General features: G+C 42.9%; 1 protein-coding gene across 1 annotated transcript; it reads left to right on the plus strand.

Moving 5' to 3' along the window:
- The first annotated feature begins 6,043 nt into the window (after window positions 1–6,043).
- Window positions 6,044–17,609, plus strand: sparc (secreted protein, acidic, cysteine-rich (osteonectin)). Its single transcript, XM_012834436.3, has 10 exons — window positions 6,044–6,150; window positions 12,227–12,296; window positions 12,633–12,755; window positions 13,233–13,323; window positions 13,865–13,986; window positions 14,208–14,328; window positions 15,136–15,269; window positions 15,476–15,624; window positions 16,278–16,426; window positions 16,787–17,609. The coding sequence occupies exons 2-10, from the start codon at window positions 12,240–12,242 to the stop codon at window positions 16,813–16,815; spliced, it is 975 nt and encodes a 324-aa protein (XP_012689890.1). The 5' UTR covers window positions 6,044–6,150; window positions 12,227–12,239; the 3' UTR covers window positions 16,816–17,609.
- Window positions 17,610–17,969: the final 360 nt, after the last annotated feature.

Raw genomic sequence — 17,969 nt, forward strand, 5'->3', positions numbered from 1 at the left:
GACTTAGAAATATCCACTGAATCTTTGAAGCCTTGGGGTCAGTCATACATTATGCACCAGAATAAATAAATTAGAGATTAAAGGGTGGAATAATGGAATACTTACCAGTCCATGCTGGATAGGTCGTACAACTGGAGAATCCCTGAAAGGTATTACAAATTGCAAATAACCCTGTGTTTGTTCCCTCTGGTTGGACCAACCACTGTGGGGCACAGAGACACATTGTATACAGCATGAACTCCACCGACACCATTGTTGTCAACACTGTGACCGGGTTCTTCATCATGAAAATCTTGAACGACGTTCCCTCCAAAACACGGGCCAGAGACCCTCTGAAAGCTGCAACTGTTCTCTGTGGACATTAAAATCTACCGTGGCATGAAGGGCACTTCCTCTCCCATTTTAAATCCCAACGTTCGGTTTTCTCCTTCATGCTACTAGTGTACTCAATAACAACAACAGACACATCCAATGATGCTCTTCTTCTTAAATTACATCTTGTATTTCAGTCTCCTTTGGGATTCATTCATCTAAGCTGTTTTCAAATTCAAATTGAGGCAATCGAGTGCTTTCTTTGACCCCTGTAAAGAGACAGCAAACCGTTATTAAAAGCTTCTTGGTTCTTGCTTATGCTGTGGCTGGTAGATTACAGCAGGTGTCTGATCAAGGCGTCAGTGCACTCATATGTATCACATCACAAAGGATGTGACTATCAGAAAGGCAATATTAAAAAGGGGGCACGGTAATATTTGATATCAGCCGTCTGCCTTTGTGTTTTTGGCAAACACATGGCGACAGGTGTTTGCAGGACAAACACACATTGAGCGAATGCACTGTTTCACTGTGTGACACACTGTTCCTCTCCTGCATTGAGCTGGAGATAATTGTCCCATACAAATCTGCAGAGGACAATTTTTAACGCTTCAGTCCGTTCTTGCAATTGCTGCTGGTGCTGGCGTTATCACACCAGTGTTCTTTGTAATGGATTACAATGAAAGGAAATACTCTCATACAATCTGTCGACAAGGAGCCTAGCCACCAGATATTGTTCACAACTCTTGTTAAAGCACGTTTGGGATGACAACACCAGAGAGACTACCCACACACAGTAGTTTAAAATGTCAGACTGCCTGAGGTGGTGATTTCACTCAGTTAAAAGGCCATCTGTTTAAAGGTGAAAAACTGCACAAGTATAACCAGTGCGCAAGTTGAGTGAGATCCGGGGGGATGCCACCACCCCTGGGGAAAAATTTAACAAAAACCACCCCCTTTGAAAACCTACCGTTCCTTCTGGATTAATGATAATGATGCCTGTCAGTCATTGCCTAATCATTGAGTACATAGACCATCCCCTTTATTTTTTTAAACAAATCAGCCATTTGGTATGATTCATACACTCTGTACCGACTCCCCACTGCCTCTTGTCAAACTCGTGAAGTGGTAATCCCAGAAGCTGGGGAGACATTTTCAATCTGCTCCACTTGTTGTTCGTTCTCATGCATGGTGTTCACTGCACGCCAAAGCATATAAAAGGCAACCGGTACTCCAGTGCAGAAATCTAGCTATGTCATCGGAGTTGGAGCAGATACGCAAGGTAAAGGGGGCCAACACAGTCAGCAGACTGTTTTGACTGCTACTATAAGGAGGCTGACATCGAGGATTCACTTGTTGTGGCATGTTCCTGGGTCTCGTGCATTCATACCTCCATGCACCACAAAGACATCAGTCAGGTGCAAAAAAATTCACGAAATGCAAACAAGCGAGAAGAAAAAGAACAAAACAAAAAAAGAACAAAACTGAACTGAAGTCACAACACATATAATATTCAAACCAGTTACGCAGTAATCAGTAGATGTCAACTATGTGTTTGGGTTTCACCTGAACACTGCAGCTTTGAATGCACACCTGAGCCGAATTTTCACATTTTCTTTCTTTCTGCCGCCATCAAGCCTACCTACTCGTTCACTGAGATAAGCAAACTGCGTAAGTGGAGGCATGTGCTGCTGACAGGCCTCGACTCAGTTCATCCCGCCCTTTTCTGGAGAGCACTGAGCGTGCAAAGCCAAGTAGGAGAGCTGGCTGAGCTGAGCAGTCTGCTGAGCAGACTGAGGCAAGAGCAATCTTGTATGTTGATCCAAAAAAAAAGACTAAAATGATATCCTGTGAGTGCTCAAGGTCTGTCTATACCGTACAGCATCAGCATCAGTATCAGTGCAGCAAGCTGGATCTTCTAACCTTGAGGTCTGCAGCACTTTGGGAGTTATGATTTATTTGTTTGGCATGAAAATCCTGCCTCTACGTCAGTCGTTGAGTTTTTAAACAGCAGAAAGGCCATAGATCATTTCCTAGAGATAACGAAAGGTTTACTCACAACAAATATTTATTTACAAAGCCCTCGTGCCTCATGATGAGGTGAAATATAAACAAGAGTAATTCATAATAAAATACTTCTAATGGAACAATAAAGTAATAATACAAATGATGATAATTTTATATAAATTCAATATCAATATATTATTGAGGGGAACGTTTTAAAATCTACCACTGGAGACCAAGTTGCTGTGTCCATGTCCTTTGCATATATGTCAGTTTTAGGGGCCCTTACCATCTATCCTGTCACAACATGACTTTTCCACCGCAGCTTTCAGCAGGAAGCACAGGTGTCTGAGAGCCCTTGCCCTTCCTTTGGCATTAACGCTCACATAATTCTATCTGCTCCACAGTATGCTGCCAGTGCCAGCACATTCCTGGTCTGACATTTATCACAACATATGACTGTTTAACATGTCCCGCCAGTGAACTCATTGCTTCTACATTATCAGCCGATGATAAAAGAGCTTTGAGCTATAAGGCGAATAAGAGTTTTGAGCTATGAGGCCAAAACTACCATTTTTTCCTTAAAGCCCCATGAGGTCAGTCCAAGGGCCGCTGGAACTATTAGAAGGGGGTTGGAAGACAATGCTGAGGCCAGCACAGCCAGAAGTAACTATAATTTGGCACTTGCGTACACGTCATCTCCAGCCTCTGTGGTGGAGTTCTTGAGAAAGGCCAGCTCCCATGAAACCTCAGTTCCTGAGAGAGCCATGTGAGCACATCTCGCTCCTCCTTCAGTTTGCTCCAGCTGTAGCTGGCTTTCACATGTGGTCTTTGAGAAGGGCACAGAAGCAGGCCAGTGCACCACAATGCCATGACGTAATTGCCACCACTGTAATTTGTGCTGTTACACAGCCAGTCATTAGCTCCAGTGTCCTCCTCCTTTAGTTGTTCCCAAACAAATTGACCCAGAAGTTGAGGGAGCAAACTGCAATACTCGCACGACACACACACATTTTTTTTTAACTATTTTCCCAGATCTTATTAGCTGAACCTCTGGAGCACGTCTGCATTCTGGCCATGATGGAAGACTGTTTATAGCTGAAAAGATAAACTGTATGAACAACAAAACTGTGTGTTATACGTTTAAAGATTACAACCATGTCAGCAAAAACACTAAACAATAACACAGAAGACAGATGTTTCTTTTCTTCTGATTACAGTCTCTCTACTCGTCTACTTTGGTGGTATTTCACATTGTCATATTAGCTGGCTTTTCATTATGTCCTTGGAGTTCGCAACGGGTGACTTCTGTCCTTAATGGTTGTTTTGACCACCTTTACAGACATGATCCTATTCCAAGAACTATACTGTAAAGTAGTACCAGAACTAGTACGAGTAGTACCAGAACTGTAGTATGGTCATTTATGTGCTTTTAATTTGTACATGAGACAACCCACATAAACACTGCTCATGGTCAACAACAAGAAGGACAGATCTAAATGGGAAAACCTGGTATATTTTTCTTAATAGAGTACAAGTTTATGTACATGCAGGAACTTCCTTCTCTCTCTGAGTGTAGTAGTTTCATCAACAGAACTTGTTTCTTCATCAGATATAGCAAATAATTAGCAGGTTAGGATGTACTCCATGGGTATGTGTGTATGCATGTGTGTGTGTGTGTGTGTGTGTGTGTGTGTGTGTGTGTGTGTGTGTGTGTGTGTGTGTGTGTGTGTGTGTGTGTGTATGTGTGTGTTATTTGCTGTTGTGAGGTTCACTCAGAGAGAAGAGTAAACAGGGCACAAACAGGAAGCAGCCTGAAAGGGACCTTTCTCCCTTCGAAGATGCCGTCATTTTCAGAGTCAGTGCAACTTTATGTGGGAAATGGTGGTGAGCTTTTAATATGCGCTCTGTGATTTATAATTGACCAGTTGATCTCCAGTGATGTGCAGACGAGACCGTTTGGAAACAAAACCTAATAAAAAAGTCTGAAAAATGATGACGGTTAGCTGTATGAGGAGTTTGGTTGGACTGTGCTATTCTCTATTCAACAACATCCTGTTCACTTGATACTTTCCTATTTTGGTATGATAAACAGACAGGAGGTTTGTAAGAGGTTTATCTGACATGGAAATTGCAGTTAATTTAATTCACGTGATAAAGAGCAGTGTATAAGTCTTCACCCAGCTTTCTCATTGGAGCTAAACGTTCATGAAAAGCAATTAAGACACTAAATACCAGCTTGGCTGTATCTCTGTAAGGACTTGTTGCTGTCCTCCCTCTCTCTCCCTCGCCCTCTCTCTCTCTGCCTCTCCCTCTTTCTCTCTCTCTCTCACTCTCTCTCTCTCTCTCTCTCTCTCTTTCACTCTCTCTCTCTGACAGCGCCACGTCTGCAGGCCATGAGAGCTGTTGTAATTACACCTCCTCCATCACAGGCGTTTGGTCGAGCTTTAAGGATCTGCAGGGGCCAGAATGGAAAATGCCACGTTGCATAGCAGCTATTTCTTCTCCCACCACTTGTCTCGTCCAGATGTTTTTCCTTCTTACTGGTCTGCACGCAGCCAGTACAGGCATTACCAATCAACATCTGAAGCATTTGCATCGAACAATGTAGAGAGGATCACATGGAAGGAAACGCATTGATTGTTTCTGTCTGATATTTCAGGAGGGCCAGAGGATACAGAGACAGGGCAAACAAAGAGACAGACAGAGGGAAGAGGGGAAGACTGCAGCCACCCAGACAGACAGACAGACAGACAGACAGGCAGACAGGCGGGGAGACAGAGACAGAGGGAAAATGTGCTCTGTGCCATGAAAAGGCCTTATGGAATTTCTGTCTGCCTTGAGGCTTTAATACGATCTTACCATTTCACATTTGGTTTCAAAAATCCACTGCCATACAGACGGAAAGCTTCCCTGGATGCCACCCTCCTCTGGCAGTGAATAATTACTATATGTGTAGTGGTCTATAACACATTGATTTCAATTCAGATTCAGTGTTTTCTTTCATTTGTTTTTTCATGTGTTTCAATATTCAGATATCTGATGCAAGATGTTTTATAGAATCTGGAAAATTGTAAGTTACATACAAAGGCCATATCCAAATAGAAGGAGCAATCATTCTGAACAATATACCAGAAAAGTCAACAGACTGATGAAGGCAATGGCAGTAAGACCTGCCTAAACATGTGTGCAAATTTTTCAGGGACAACATTTACAGTACTTAAAATGCCTTCATGGATCGAAAGACACAATGTCTTCAACCAAAGCGTGTACCAACACATGCATTTAAGTCAGAATTTGCCTATGGAAGTATATGACACAGGAAGGATTCCTGATGTCCTGGGGGAAGAACATTTGTTGTTGCTGTGTACAAAAGCTTGCAGAGGGGAACACACTACAGGTTTCATATATTAAATGACAAGAAACGCTAGTTGCTTTCTTAATCAAAGTATCATATTATGTAATGTTATTTTCTACATGAATGTAGTCAGAGCCTCTTTTTGAAAAAAAAATACTCATATTAAAATATATATACCAATTTAATTATAGTTATGTTTACAGAGCTAAACAAACTTTCAAGGCAAATATTTTTTTCCACATAAAACATACATTAAACTCCATCACTAAACCATAAAGTATGCGCTTACGGGAAGGCAGAGTTAACTGTGGGACGGCCCGCTCTCTGAGCTGACAGGAGGAGGGGGGTGACGGGGTGGGCCGGCTGGACCTGCCCACCGCAAATGTCTTCTCCAGGAAAGTTGTACTGCTGCTAGACAGTTTCAGACCTCACTCCAGCTGACTTCTGACCGGGCTTCTCATCTAGACAAAAAGAGGGTATGTACAATCCCAAACAATACTGAAGAATTACTGTCTCTCTCTCTCTCTCTCTCTCTCCCTATCTCTCTCTCTCTCTCTCTCTCTATCGGTCTCTTTCTCTGACTTTCCTCCTTTTTGTCTTTCTGTCAAAGTACTGCAAAGTGGGTGTTCTTTAGCAATATGACTTTCCCTTGCTTTGTGACATTTCTCAGCTGGTGAAAAATAGCCCTTTCAGCCAATTCTATGGTACATTTCCTTTAGTCTGTGCATAATGAGCTTTGCTGAGAAAGATAAGTTGCTTGAGAATGTTGCCGAAGGGCATACTTTAGTTGGAGTCCTAGTGCCTCATGGAGCATTGATCAAAAGTTGAGTGATGACTTGCTTTATTATCCGAGAGTGATGCAAAGTTTTTTAGACTCACAAAATAGCAAAATGTGCTCCAATTACGTGCACCTTAATTGCATACGTTTAAAAATTAAACCAGAAGTTAACAGAGGTAAAAACTCAGATAGTTACCAGTGTTTGTTTGTGCCATATATGTCCATTTTCCCTAGCTTGTGATTCCTTGTGTGCTTTGAGCTAGCTCACTATGACATTCTTTTGTGGCGGAGCATTGTGTGCCACATATGCACTAGAGGGAGGGGTGAGGGAAGGCATGGGTGGAGAGAGAGACAGAGACAGAGATACAGAGAGAGAGAGAGAGAGAGAGAGAGGGAGAGAAAGAGAGAGAGAGAGAGAGAGAGAGAGAGAGAGAGAGAGAGAGAGAGAGAGACTGAGGGTCACGAAGCTTGAGAGAGCCCATTCTCACCCTCAGCTCTCCCAAACCAATTACTCTCGTCAAAAGGAATGCGTGTAACCATGGCGATTCCCAGCAGCTGTTGGAGAGTTTGTTGAGATGATGCAGATGTCTCCTGCTGCACAAACAAGGACACTATCACACCACCAGTGATTTCTCCCAGCTGCATGATGGTCTGCTGGTTCCCTTCAGGGAGCGATGGAGGGTTGATACTGGGGCGAAGAAAAAAAGAAGCGTATAAAAGTTTGGTCAATACACATATGCACATACACTCATACACACACACACACACACACACACACACACACACACACACACACACACACACACACACACACACACACAGACACACACACAGACACTCACACAACTCTCCAATCATTTAATTGGATCACGTAAATTCACTTTTCTAGGTCTCGCTTTGAAATGCCAAAGTGCTGTACTCAGCTTCCCCTAGTATCCTCTGAGAAAGCTGAAGCCTAGAGATAGGATTTACCTTTACTTGTTTATCTCTAACACGTTTAATAGGCGTGTCTGTTTTTGCCTGATGTGTTGATAGCTTTTTAATGGACAAAACCAAAATCATCTCCAACCTTGTCTACAATTTCTTTGCCATTGGCAAAGTTCTAGTGTTTGTTTTCTTTATCGGTTTTTGCATTTGTTTAAGAAGTCGAACTCCAAACTAAAGACTGCAGTTCGGAGAAGGACTGTTGTGCACCGTCCTTGAGCCAGGCCAAGACCAAGGACGGATCATGGAAATTTTGCATTGCCAGGCAACCCTTAGAAAGAGCCACCTAGGGCAGGAAAAAGAAGCTGTTGAGTAGATGCCATATGCTCTCTGTCTGAGTTACATTGACTTGTGAACCAAATGTGTTGATTTGCTCTGGTGATTTTGGCATCTTTTCTCCCCCGAGAAAACCAACAGATGACAAACAGCAGAAGTAGAAGCAGAAGCAATCCCTTGGTCTGGCTCTGGAAGGGAAGCGTCAGAGAAGGGGCTGAGAGAAAAGCCCCTTGGAGGCTGGGTGAGAAATGGAGAGAGGAATGAGGGAATGAGGGAGAGAGGGAGGGAGGGAGGGAGAGAGGAAAAAAAGAAGGGAGCAAAGCTTTGAGAGGAAGGTTTAGATTTTCAATCCCGCAGGGTGTGGGGTGGGGGGTGGGGGGGTAGAGAGCAACCTGCAGATGAAACCACAGAGAATTGGCAGGAGTCCAGAATGCCAGAGGGCTGGCGACCTGAACTTATAATACGGCCCAAGACAAACAAGAACACACAACTTCAGTCACCACGAGAAGTGTATTTTTCCCCCTCTCCCCTGTTTGCAGGTCTAACAATGACAAACTCTGATTAGGTTAGTGTGGATGTAATAAACCAATCCAGGAAATAACACATCAATATGCTTTAACTTGCCTCTGCTTCACTGACAATACTGAGAATACAGGCTAGAAGGGGGGAAAGGCTGAAAGAAGATTATCTACAATCGGGCATTAACCTGCTTCTTGGTCCCTTGTTCACCGGGTCAGAAAGAATGCAGACTTAAGGAATTCCATGTAATAAATATGGCATAAAATGTTTTATTGAAGTTTATATTGAAAACCCATAAAGTTTCTGATTCAAAGCTAAATAAAAAAATTCATAGAAGATGGAGAAAAGGATATGAAAACATTTTTGCGAGGCCTCCCGTGACGGGGTGGTGTTGAGATGGACGGAGTGAGAATGCATTTTGTCGAACACAGGCAAGCATTCACTGAGAGAACACATGGAAACAACAGCAGGGCAGAAAGGAGGGCAAAAGCAGAAAAGGTTTTAACTCACTAACCGTGTGTGTGTGGGGGGGGGGGGATGGGGGTAGTTTGGGGCCAAGATGACTTCAAAAGGTCAGGTGACTAGACTCGGGTTACATGGATACCACCTCTCAATTGGTTCCTTTTTAACTCTCTTTTGTGTGGCCCCCTAGGCGTGCATGATGAGAGTGACAGCAGCCGGTAGAGTTTCCTTGTGTGCCTCTTAAACTCCACAGCAAACTCCTCTCCACAGCAAACTGTTGTTTCATTGTCCCCATCATTTTGCCTAGCAGTCCAAGAGATTATCATATATTCCAAAAAGGAAAGAAAAAAAACACAGCACACTGACGTGAGGACTAACCACAGCAACAAAAAAAAATTGTGGTATTTACCCACTCAGGTTTCTCATTCCTTTCTTTGCCCTGCTCCCAGTTTTTGAGGAATGAACGTTTCAGAACTCAAACACGAGGCCCAATGATCTTCAGTGCTTTTGTCACGTTGCCTCACTTCAGCCTGAGGCTCTCTCTCTCTCTCTCCTACTCTTTCCAAGAGAGGGTCTCGGAGGGACGTGGGCTGTTTTTCACCTCAGCACTAAACACAGCACAGATGCAGTCGGGTAATTGCCCAGTAACAGACAGGTGGCTTGCACAGGGGGTTACTTTTTATGCCAAGTGGCTTTCCGATCCATAAATCATGCCCTGCCACGCTCACCCTTTCCAAGCCTATGATGCCATGCTTGGAACAAATAACAGTCATTTCTTTTAAGGCGGCAGGGATAAGGAGTGTTTTGGAGAATATCTGAAGCCATTTGCATCGCAGTGAGTGGAGGAGAGGAAGGTGCTGTGCCTTTTTCTGTTTGTATTTTTTTTAAATAATTTTCCTTTACTTATTTTCAAGAGGAAATAACCAAGTTGTGCAAATAAGCCTTCAGACGCTACCTGTTGCTTTACAGGGTTGGATCAACAGGAAGATTGGGTTTATTTCCCTATTTAGCTCATTTATTTGTCCACTGGGCTGAGGGTGAAAGGGGGAGACTTTCAGGGTGATATGTGTGGCACCACTTGTGCAGACTTCTAACCACCTGTTATGTCACTCTCGACACAGGGTAAGAATTCCCTAATCCATGTACTTTTCGGGAAAGGGCTTCTTTGAGAAGCGTCTGCAGTGCGTCTCTGTTTTCCCCCCACCATGCCTGCGCCCTCAGCTTGCTTGCTTACCAAGCTAACCTCCAAATTAAATACGGACCATGAAAAAGGGATCCTTTATTTCAGGGTGACTCTCCCTTCTTTCCGGGCCCTGTTTGATTATGTGCTCTGCCCTCCAAATAAAACAACTTGTTTTGCTGTTGCGTCAGTTTGCTACAGAACTGGCTGGCGTTTCGCATTAGAAGGAAGACACGGCATATGAATATGCAAGGAACAGGGAGGCTTTCCAAGTTAAACACAGACCTGTTTTGGAGATGATACCATTTTTCACAGTCTAAGCCTGCTTAAACTGACATCATTTTTCCAAGCTTCACCTCTACTGAAATAAGACCCCCCCCTCCCCCCTTTCTTGGGATGGGAAAGAGGATTCCTTGTGTGCCGCCGTTTGGGAACGTCATATCCCTCAGCGTCTGCCAATGTCCTGGTATTTTTCCACACCACAGGACCTATTACGGCTCAAGCAGTCCGGCTGACCTCAGCTCCCAAATTCTGGACTTGTCTTCCCTGTCCAACTAAAACAGGGGAAGAGGAAAAGGATTGGCAGGACCTTTGGTTCTCCCTCCCTGACTCAGTGACTGACAAGTGAGCCCCGCCACATCTGCAGCGCCTCAGTGAGCGCCAATGTGGAGGAGAAATTAGGATTGTGCGCCTTTGGAAGGAACTTTAATTTCATCATAGCAGGGTTTAAATTAAAGTTTAAAATTCATAATCACCTCCTCCTCAAATAATATAACACTCCTGTAAGCATGCCTTCCAAAACTATAATATTTTATTTGAAAGAAAAAGGTTTTGGTTCTGAAATGCCAACAATGTCTGAAATCCACTACCAAATCTCCCCATGTCTCCTTGGCCACAGGATCTATTGTCCGAAGCTTAGGAATTTTTCAAGGTTTGGCAATTTGGCAATGGCATGACTGAATGGTTGCTAAGCAAATTGATTCAGGGTCAGCACCTTCCAAAAGCTCAGTAAAGCTAATGCTAAGACACAAGTAATAAAACATTTAACTCTGACACGATAATACCTCATCATTGTCAATTAAACACAACATTTGTTTCCTAAAGGTGAAAAGATCCAAAGGTAATTGGACAATCCTTCTGACATGTTCTCTTTAAAACATTTGTTCATTTGTGAATGACTGGACCTTGAGGGTGTGGTCCAGTATTTACTCTATAAACCTGCTTGCCATGAGAGTGTAACATTAGAGGCCTCTCACACCTATCACGTTTGAGGCATTGACTTTGGGAACTTCTTTGCATGTTGTTTTCAAGGGTACATTGTTGTTAGTAGCTTCACATCTCCTTTATATACCCCGAGTTCATGGTTACTGGATAGACTACATGAATCTGGCTTTCATCTACATCAAGCTGTATCAGTGGAATCTAAGGCTCTGGCTTTGATAGTCTCGTCCGTATGGCTTCTCTGAAGTCCAGTAAACAATGTGTGCACATGATGGGCATGAAAGGCCCATCCTTCAGGATGGTGTGCACTTACAACAGACAATAAGGATGGAGAGAGAGAGAGAGAGAGAGAGAGAGAGGGGATAGACAAATAAACTCAGCAAAGCGTACTGTGAAACAAAGAACCCTTATTGACCCATATGCAGCAGCAGCTTTACAGAGAATACTCAACCCTTCCAGTGGCGTCGTTGTCTCTCTCTCTCTCTCTCTTTATCTATCTCTCTCTCTCTCTCTTTATCTCTCTCTCTCTCTCTCTCTCTTTATCTTTATCTTTATCTATCTCTTCCTCACACTTCTTTAGAGAGGAAGAGAATGAGACAGAACAAAAGTTCAGACTCCGTATCTAAATCACTGCCTTTGTTTGGGCGTGAAACTCTTCTGACTACACCATATGAAATCATCTGGCACAGAGAATATCTAGCAAGGTTAACGGGGGTCACTTGCTAGTCCACAAAGGTCACTTGTTTCCTTAGAGAGGAATAAAAAACAAAAGAAAAAAATCCATGCTGTGCAGGGGGGATGGGACAACGGAGAAAGTTAAACTTAACTTCATAGCAGAGAACAAATAGCCCATCAACCAAGGAGAACTAGTGTCACACTGGAATGTGAGAGGGTTTCTGACTTGTTCTAACATGCCTGTGTGCTCGTTTGAATCTCTAAATTTTTCTTCAGTGGACATCAAGTACACCTGGGAGCGACATGTACTCTTAGCAACATGTGACTCTATCACTCTCCTTCCTTGTGCGGTGCTATGCTGTTGATGTTATCCTCGCTGATAAACAAGCAGCGATATTCATGTTGGCTGTCTGCGGTTCAGCATCCACGTGATGAAAATTGTGTCTATGTTTTGCAGGCTAAAGCACAACATGAGGGTGTGGATTGTCTTTCTCCTGTGCCTGGCCGGCAAGGCCATGGCGGCTCCTGTAAGTGAATTGGATTGACTATGTTGCTTTGCATTGTTTTTGTGCTTTTGTACTTCTGTTGGCTAATATCAAGTTAGTGCCACTCAGTATTCAAACAAACGGATTACCACATAATCACAGTCAAGACTTTAAAATGTAAATCAATTTTTTTTAATAAGCCTCATGTCTGACTAAATCCCTTACTCTGCAAGTTGAGGAGTAAACCAATTTCCTCTGTGAGCTCTAAACGTCCTTTGTGGTATTAAAAAGTACAAACAAATCAAACAAATTATGTAAATTGCGAACAAGGCGCATTACGTCTCGAGCATAAAAAATCACTCCAAATTTGCTTCTCAGACTGAGGCGGAGGAGGTTGCTCTGGACATGGCTGTAGAGGAGACAATTGTGGATGAGCCAGTTGTGGAGGACCTCGCTGCTGAGGAGCCAGTCATGGAGGAGGAGGAGGTTATCATTGAGGAGGCAAGTCCATTTTTCCTTCCCTCGTCAAATTTAAAAGTAAACAAAAAAGGTGGTCCTTCAGACTCTCAAGGAATTTGCTGCGTGCTTTGACATACGTAACATTGCACAACAATGGGTAGCTGTTCCTGCGAAGAACAGATGTCCTTCTATTTAAGTGTGTCCAGTTTCCTGCTGAAAGTCTTGTGGGAGTTTTAAAGCCACAGTAGATTGTAAATATAACTCAAGGAAGCAATTATGTCTCATGCTTCACCACATGTGTGTCCAGATGTCTGTTGTTTTTGGACTGAAATGCTGGGGCTTGCCTCTTTTTTTTTCTCTCAAGAAGCTTCAGCTACATATACCACTCTGGGGGTAGTTGTTTGAGTTTCTACCATTTTGCGGTCTTGGCAGCAGCACACACACACACAAACACACACACATGGACATTGAATCCCATACCTCACCTAAGCCAACACTTTGCATTTGTCTATGATTTAGGGAGAGGAGGTCGGAGCCAACCCTGTCCAGGTGGAGACTGGAGACGAGGCTTTTGATGAGGCCATTGACATCGAGGAAGTTGCCACTGAGAGTGAGTGCCTGACATAGTGTTGACAAATCAATGCATAAAAATGGGAAATGTTAAAGACGATGAAAGAGATGCCCTTTTAGAGCAATAATCATAATAGCATAGCCAGCCTATTTATAAGTTCAGGACTTTGACACATTTCTCAGGAACCTTACCATGCTCTCTGAAGCTATAGGGGATTTTTGCAAAACTGTCATATATTTAGTCTAGTTAAGAGTGGCAATGATACACACAATTGGCAAAATGAGATTTATGAGACTCTCAGGTTTTACTTTAGTTTTGTGTGTAAAACCTGTGTTGAATTTGCTGCAGAGACTGCATGGGCAGGACACGAAACTGAGGGTAATAACAGGCTTGTACGCCCACCATCCTGCCACAGCTGTAATTATGTCGCCCGTACCATGGCATTATAAAGACTGGCTGTGGCAGCTGTGTTAGAGCAGAGAGGCACTCCGCAAAACCTCGATATAATTCCGCAAGAACATGGGATGGGCTGTCCCTTCTGTGGAAAATCATGCTGTTTGTTTCCCGGCCTCCATTTCAGATCCCTGCCTCAACCATCACTGCAAGAAGGGCAAGGTCTGTGAGGTTGATGATGACAACAGCCCCATGTGTGTGTGCCAGGACCCTACCACCTGCCCTGCTGCTGTTGGAGAGTTTGAGCATGTGAGTGTCAGAATTAATAATGTTTAAAAAAAAATGACACGTCCTCATTACAGTTACATTTACTCTGCATAATAATACGTGTATAATCTCTTTAATCTTCCACAACAGTAGCATTATCATAGAAGATTATATAATTAAACCGTGCATATTCACAGTTAACTCTCCCTGGGCAGTCTAGATGGTGGGCTTTGACTCATGGAGCCTGTTTGGGTTTCTTATAGGTGTGCAGCAATGACAACAAGACCTTTGACTCCTCCTGCCACTTCTTCGCCACCAAGTGTGCCCTGGAGGGAACCAAGAAGGGACACAAGCTGCACCTTGACTACATTGGACCCTGCAAATGTACATAACTTCATCACATCATTCAACTCCATCTTAGTTTCACCCTGTGCTCAACACTCATCCCCCCCCCCCCAATCAACAGAATGTCAAAAGAGAGAAAGTATTTGCCTCAGAGAATATTTAACATTTACAGCACTCACAAAACCTTTTTGTCGAGCTAGGAAGGAATCCACGGGATCGCCAGAGTGCTTTTAGGGAATAGTGATTGACGGCTTCTGAGCTTAGGCCTGTCCCTCTAGGGGGCCTTGGGTCGAGAAAACACGGCATGGCAGGCCCAAGCTTGCTGTCTGATGCTCAGCCTTAGAGGCCTCAAAGAGTCCTGACTACACCCATGTGACTGTGCGAGAGATGACTTGGGGCAGAAGGGTTCAAAACCAGTTGAAGTTGAAAATGGTAATGCCTACTGTAGGCTAGAATGTCAGACCACAAGTGCATGTTTCATTGATAGTTGGAGACAGAGCTGTGACAACATTAAGTGACTTTTCAATTAGTGACGCACTGACACCAAAACACTGACATGAACACTGAGCCAAGGAAGAAAAAATATGACACTCCAAGGCAAAGACATCTTGCACATAATGTGAATGTCAGGGGACAGTGAGCAAATGTACTTGGTGGCTTTTCGAGGCCTCATCTGAAGGGGACGTGTTGCATTCTCGCCACAAAAACAACTTGCATATAACGTGAATTATAGGAGACAGGAAGCTAATGTTTTTGGTGGCTATTCAAAGCTTGATTTTAAATATATGGGTGATTTTTTTTTTGTTTGATCTGTAATGGGTGTGTTGCAATCTTGCTGTCCCGCAGTCATCGCTCCCTGCATGGAGACCGAGCTGAAGGAGTTCCCCCTGCGCATGAGGGACTGGCTCAAGAACGTCCTGGTGACTCTGTACGAGCGCGATGAGGACAACAACTTGCTCACCGAGAAACAGAAGCTTAGAGTGAGTGCAAAAACAGCACTATGCAGGCTTAGAGTGAAACAGCTGTGAATCATTCAAATTCAGTTCGATCAATCAATCTATCTAAATTTTGCTAAAAACTTTAGATTCGATTTGAAAGTCCATTGGTAGCCTTGGTCTTCTCTGTACATGGAAGTTGGGCTCTGTAATATATTAACCTCATTTTTTGTTTTTTTCTCCTCTGACAGGTGAAGAAGATCTATGAGAATGAGAAGAGGCTGCAGGCTGGAGAGCACTCCCTGGACCTCCTGGCCCTGGACTTCGAGAAGAACTACAACATGTACATCTTCCCCGTCCACTGGCAGTTTGGCCAGCTTGACCAGCACCCCGTTGATGGGTATGTTATAATCAGTGATGGGGCTGCACTGGCTATATGACCAGACAGTGTGTTAACATTTTTAGAGGTTTTTTTTTGCAATAACATCTCATTGAACATCACCTTTTTACAGAATAACTCATCCCATATTAAAAAAAATCAGATGTTTACACTCTTTAGTAATACAACACAAGAGTATGAAAAGTCTCATTAATTTGTTCTCATGGATTATTTATTCATGGAGTCTGGACTAAATGTACAAAATATTGACAAACATGACATATAATTGTAGGCATGTCTGGCATGTTGTATCAGATAACACTATGCTTTACATTCCCATTAAGAAATCCAATGAGACTAATATAAACATGCTAGAGAATCAAAGGTACATATTAAGTTCTACAAACCCAAACACACTCACAGTCCAAACACTTCAGGAGAAAATATTTACACAAGTAATGATTTGTATCTTTCCACAAGAGTGCAATGGACCCCTACTTCCTATTGCCCTGGTGTTTTTATCGCTGTCTCTGAACATACTTTGCTCCATCTGTATATCCTTCTCTAAGGGAATGTTTTGTGTATGTGTGTTTGTATGTGTGTGCACACCTGTGTGTGTGTGTGTGTGTGTGTGTATGTGTGTACGCCTGTGTGTGTATATGTGTGTGTGTTAGGTACCTGACCCACACGGAGCTCTCCCCCCTTCGTGCTCCTCTGATTCCCATGGAGCACTGCACCACCAGCTTCTTCGAGCATTGCGATGCTGACAGCGACAAATACATCGCTCTGGAGGAGTGGGCCCAGTGCTTTGGTCTCAAAGAGCGTGAGTGCAGCCATGATATACTTCCAACCAAAGACACTTATTCATCATTAACAATAAGTATCACATTCAATTACATTTTATTTATATAGCGCCAAAACAATACAATTGTGTCAAGGCGTTTTACAGAGCCCAGTGCCTGAAACCCCTTTAGAGCAAACACAAGGGCGACAGGGACAAGAAAATACTCCCTGTTAATCAGGAAGAAACCTTAAGCAGAACCGCGGCACATAAGGGGGGGAATGAAAGATTATAATTAGTACCTAGTTTTAAAACCACAGGAGATTTTATATTTGCTTAATTTATTTGTATATAATTACGGAATGGGCTAATAACGTTGTTTCTCTTTTTTCTGCTTTGCAGAGGACGTCGACAAGGACCTCGTCATCTAAATACCTGCACACTCTTTGACGCATCCTAGTTTTGATTGGGAGAGGTGCTAACCCCTTAAATTAAATTTACAGTAATGGTGCTAATTGCAATTTCTAACAATGTACCTATACCACTAACAAAAGAAGAAGAAAAAGTGCACAGTCCACATTATCCATCATGCCATACAGTTGAGCGCTTCTAAGTTTTACCTTTCTTGTTTGTGCAAAATGAAAGATTGAGTGATGTAGGTACGTGTACGATGGGAGATAGAGACAGCAAAGGTGGGAGCAAGTGCATGTTATGGCTAGACTGTATGTTGGCAAACTTGTAAAAAGTAAAATGGGTGCACACAGAGATATATATTTTTCACTGAATCAGGGCTTTTCTCAAAGAGTTCATAAGGCGAAGAAATGTAAAATCAAAATAAAAGTCCCAAAATAAATGTCCCTTCTGCTTGCTTTATAAACTTATAGTTGTATTTGTTGCACTCCTTGGTGGTGGATTCATTTTGAGTTTTATAATGATTTTAGTAGACCAAGAAGCTTTTTCAAACTTGAGCCCTGAACTTCAAGAAGTTTATTTTATTTTATTATTTTTTATGTGCTTATTGTTCCTTGTCACAAACAGGGGTCAACATGTGTGTGTGGACATTTGAACAATAAAAAAGGAAATATTATTTGAACTTAGGAGGATGGAATCTCGCAGGGTGAGACTATTTCTCCCTTTAACATGTTCGCCTTTATCGTTTTTTTTTTTGCCACAGTGTGAGTATTATAAACTCTCTACATGAATAAAAACTACTGAATTTTCCCAACCCGACCTTTGCATGCATCTCTGCATCTCATATTTCTTCAGTGACTGGTGTGAGCTTCTCAGTCTTAATTCGCATTGAATAGCAATCACAGCCATTTTCCTCTTATCTGGGCGCTAAATCCCGCAGTCACATGGCAACCTGTACGCAGATACCAGGAGACAAGCATGGCACTGCATTCTAAAGTAGCACTGATTTGCAGTTGAAAGCAGGCAATACAAGCAGAGATAATAGAATGCATCTGTGTCTAGTCTCTTTCTGCAGCAACAGATTCAGTTCGCAATTGTCTTTATGCATCCTTGGGCAGACAAATGAAATGCTGCCTTTTTACTGAACCATGTTGTGTTAGCCCTGTGTCACTGT

The sequence above is a fragment of the Clupea harengus genome, chromosome 20, assembly GCF_900700415.2.
Source record: "Clupea harengus chromosome 20, Ch_v2.0.2, whole genome shotgun sequence".
NCBI lineage: Eukaryota > Metazoa > Chordata > Actinopteri > Clupeiformes > Clupeidae > Clupea > Clupea harengus.

What these genes read in the sequence shown, in the direction of transcription:
- sparc (XM_012834436.3), top strand. Translation starts at nt 12,240, where the DNA reads ATGAGGGTGTGGATTGTCTTTCTCCTGTGCCTGGCCGGCAAGGCCATG. An exon ending in GCAAGGCCATGGCGGCTCCT is followed by an intron (nt 12,297 to 12,632) that starts GTAAGTGAATTG and finishes TTTGCTTCTCAG; the next exon opens with ACTGAGGCGGAGGAGGTTGC. An exon ending in GTGCTTTGGTCTCAAAGAGC is followed by an intron (nt 16,427 to 16,786) that starts GTGAGTGCAGCC and finishes TCTGCTTTGCAG; the next exon opens with AGGACGTCGACAAGGACCTC.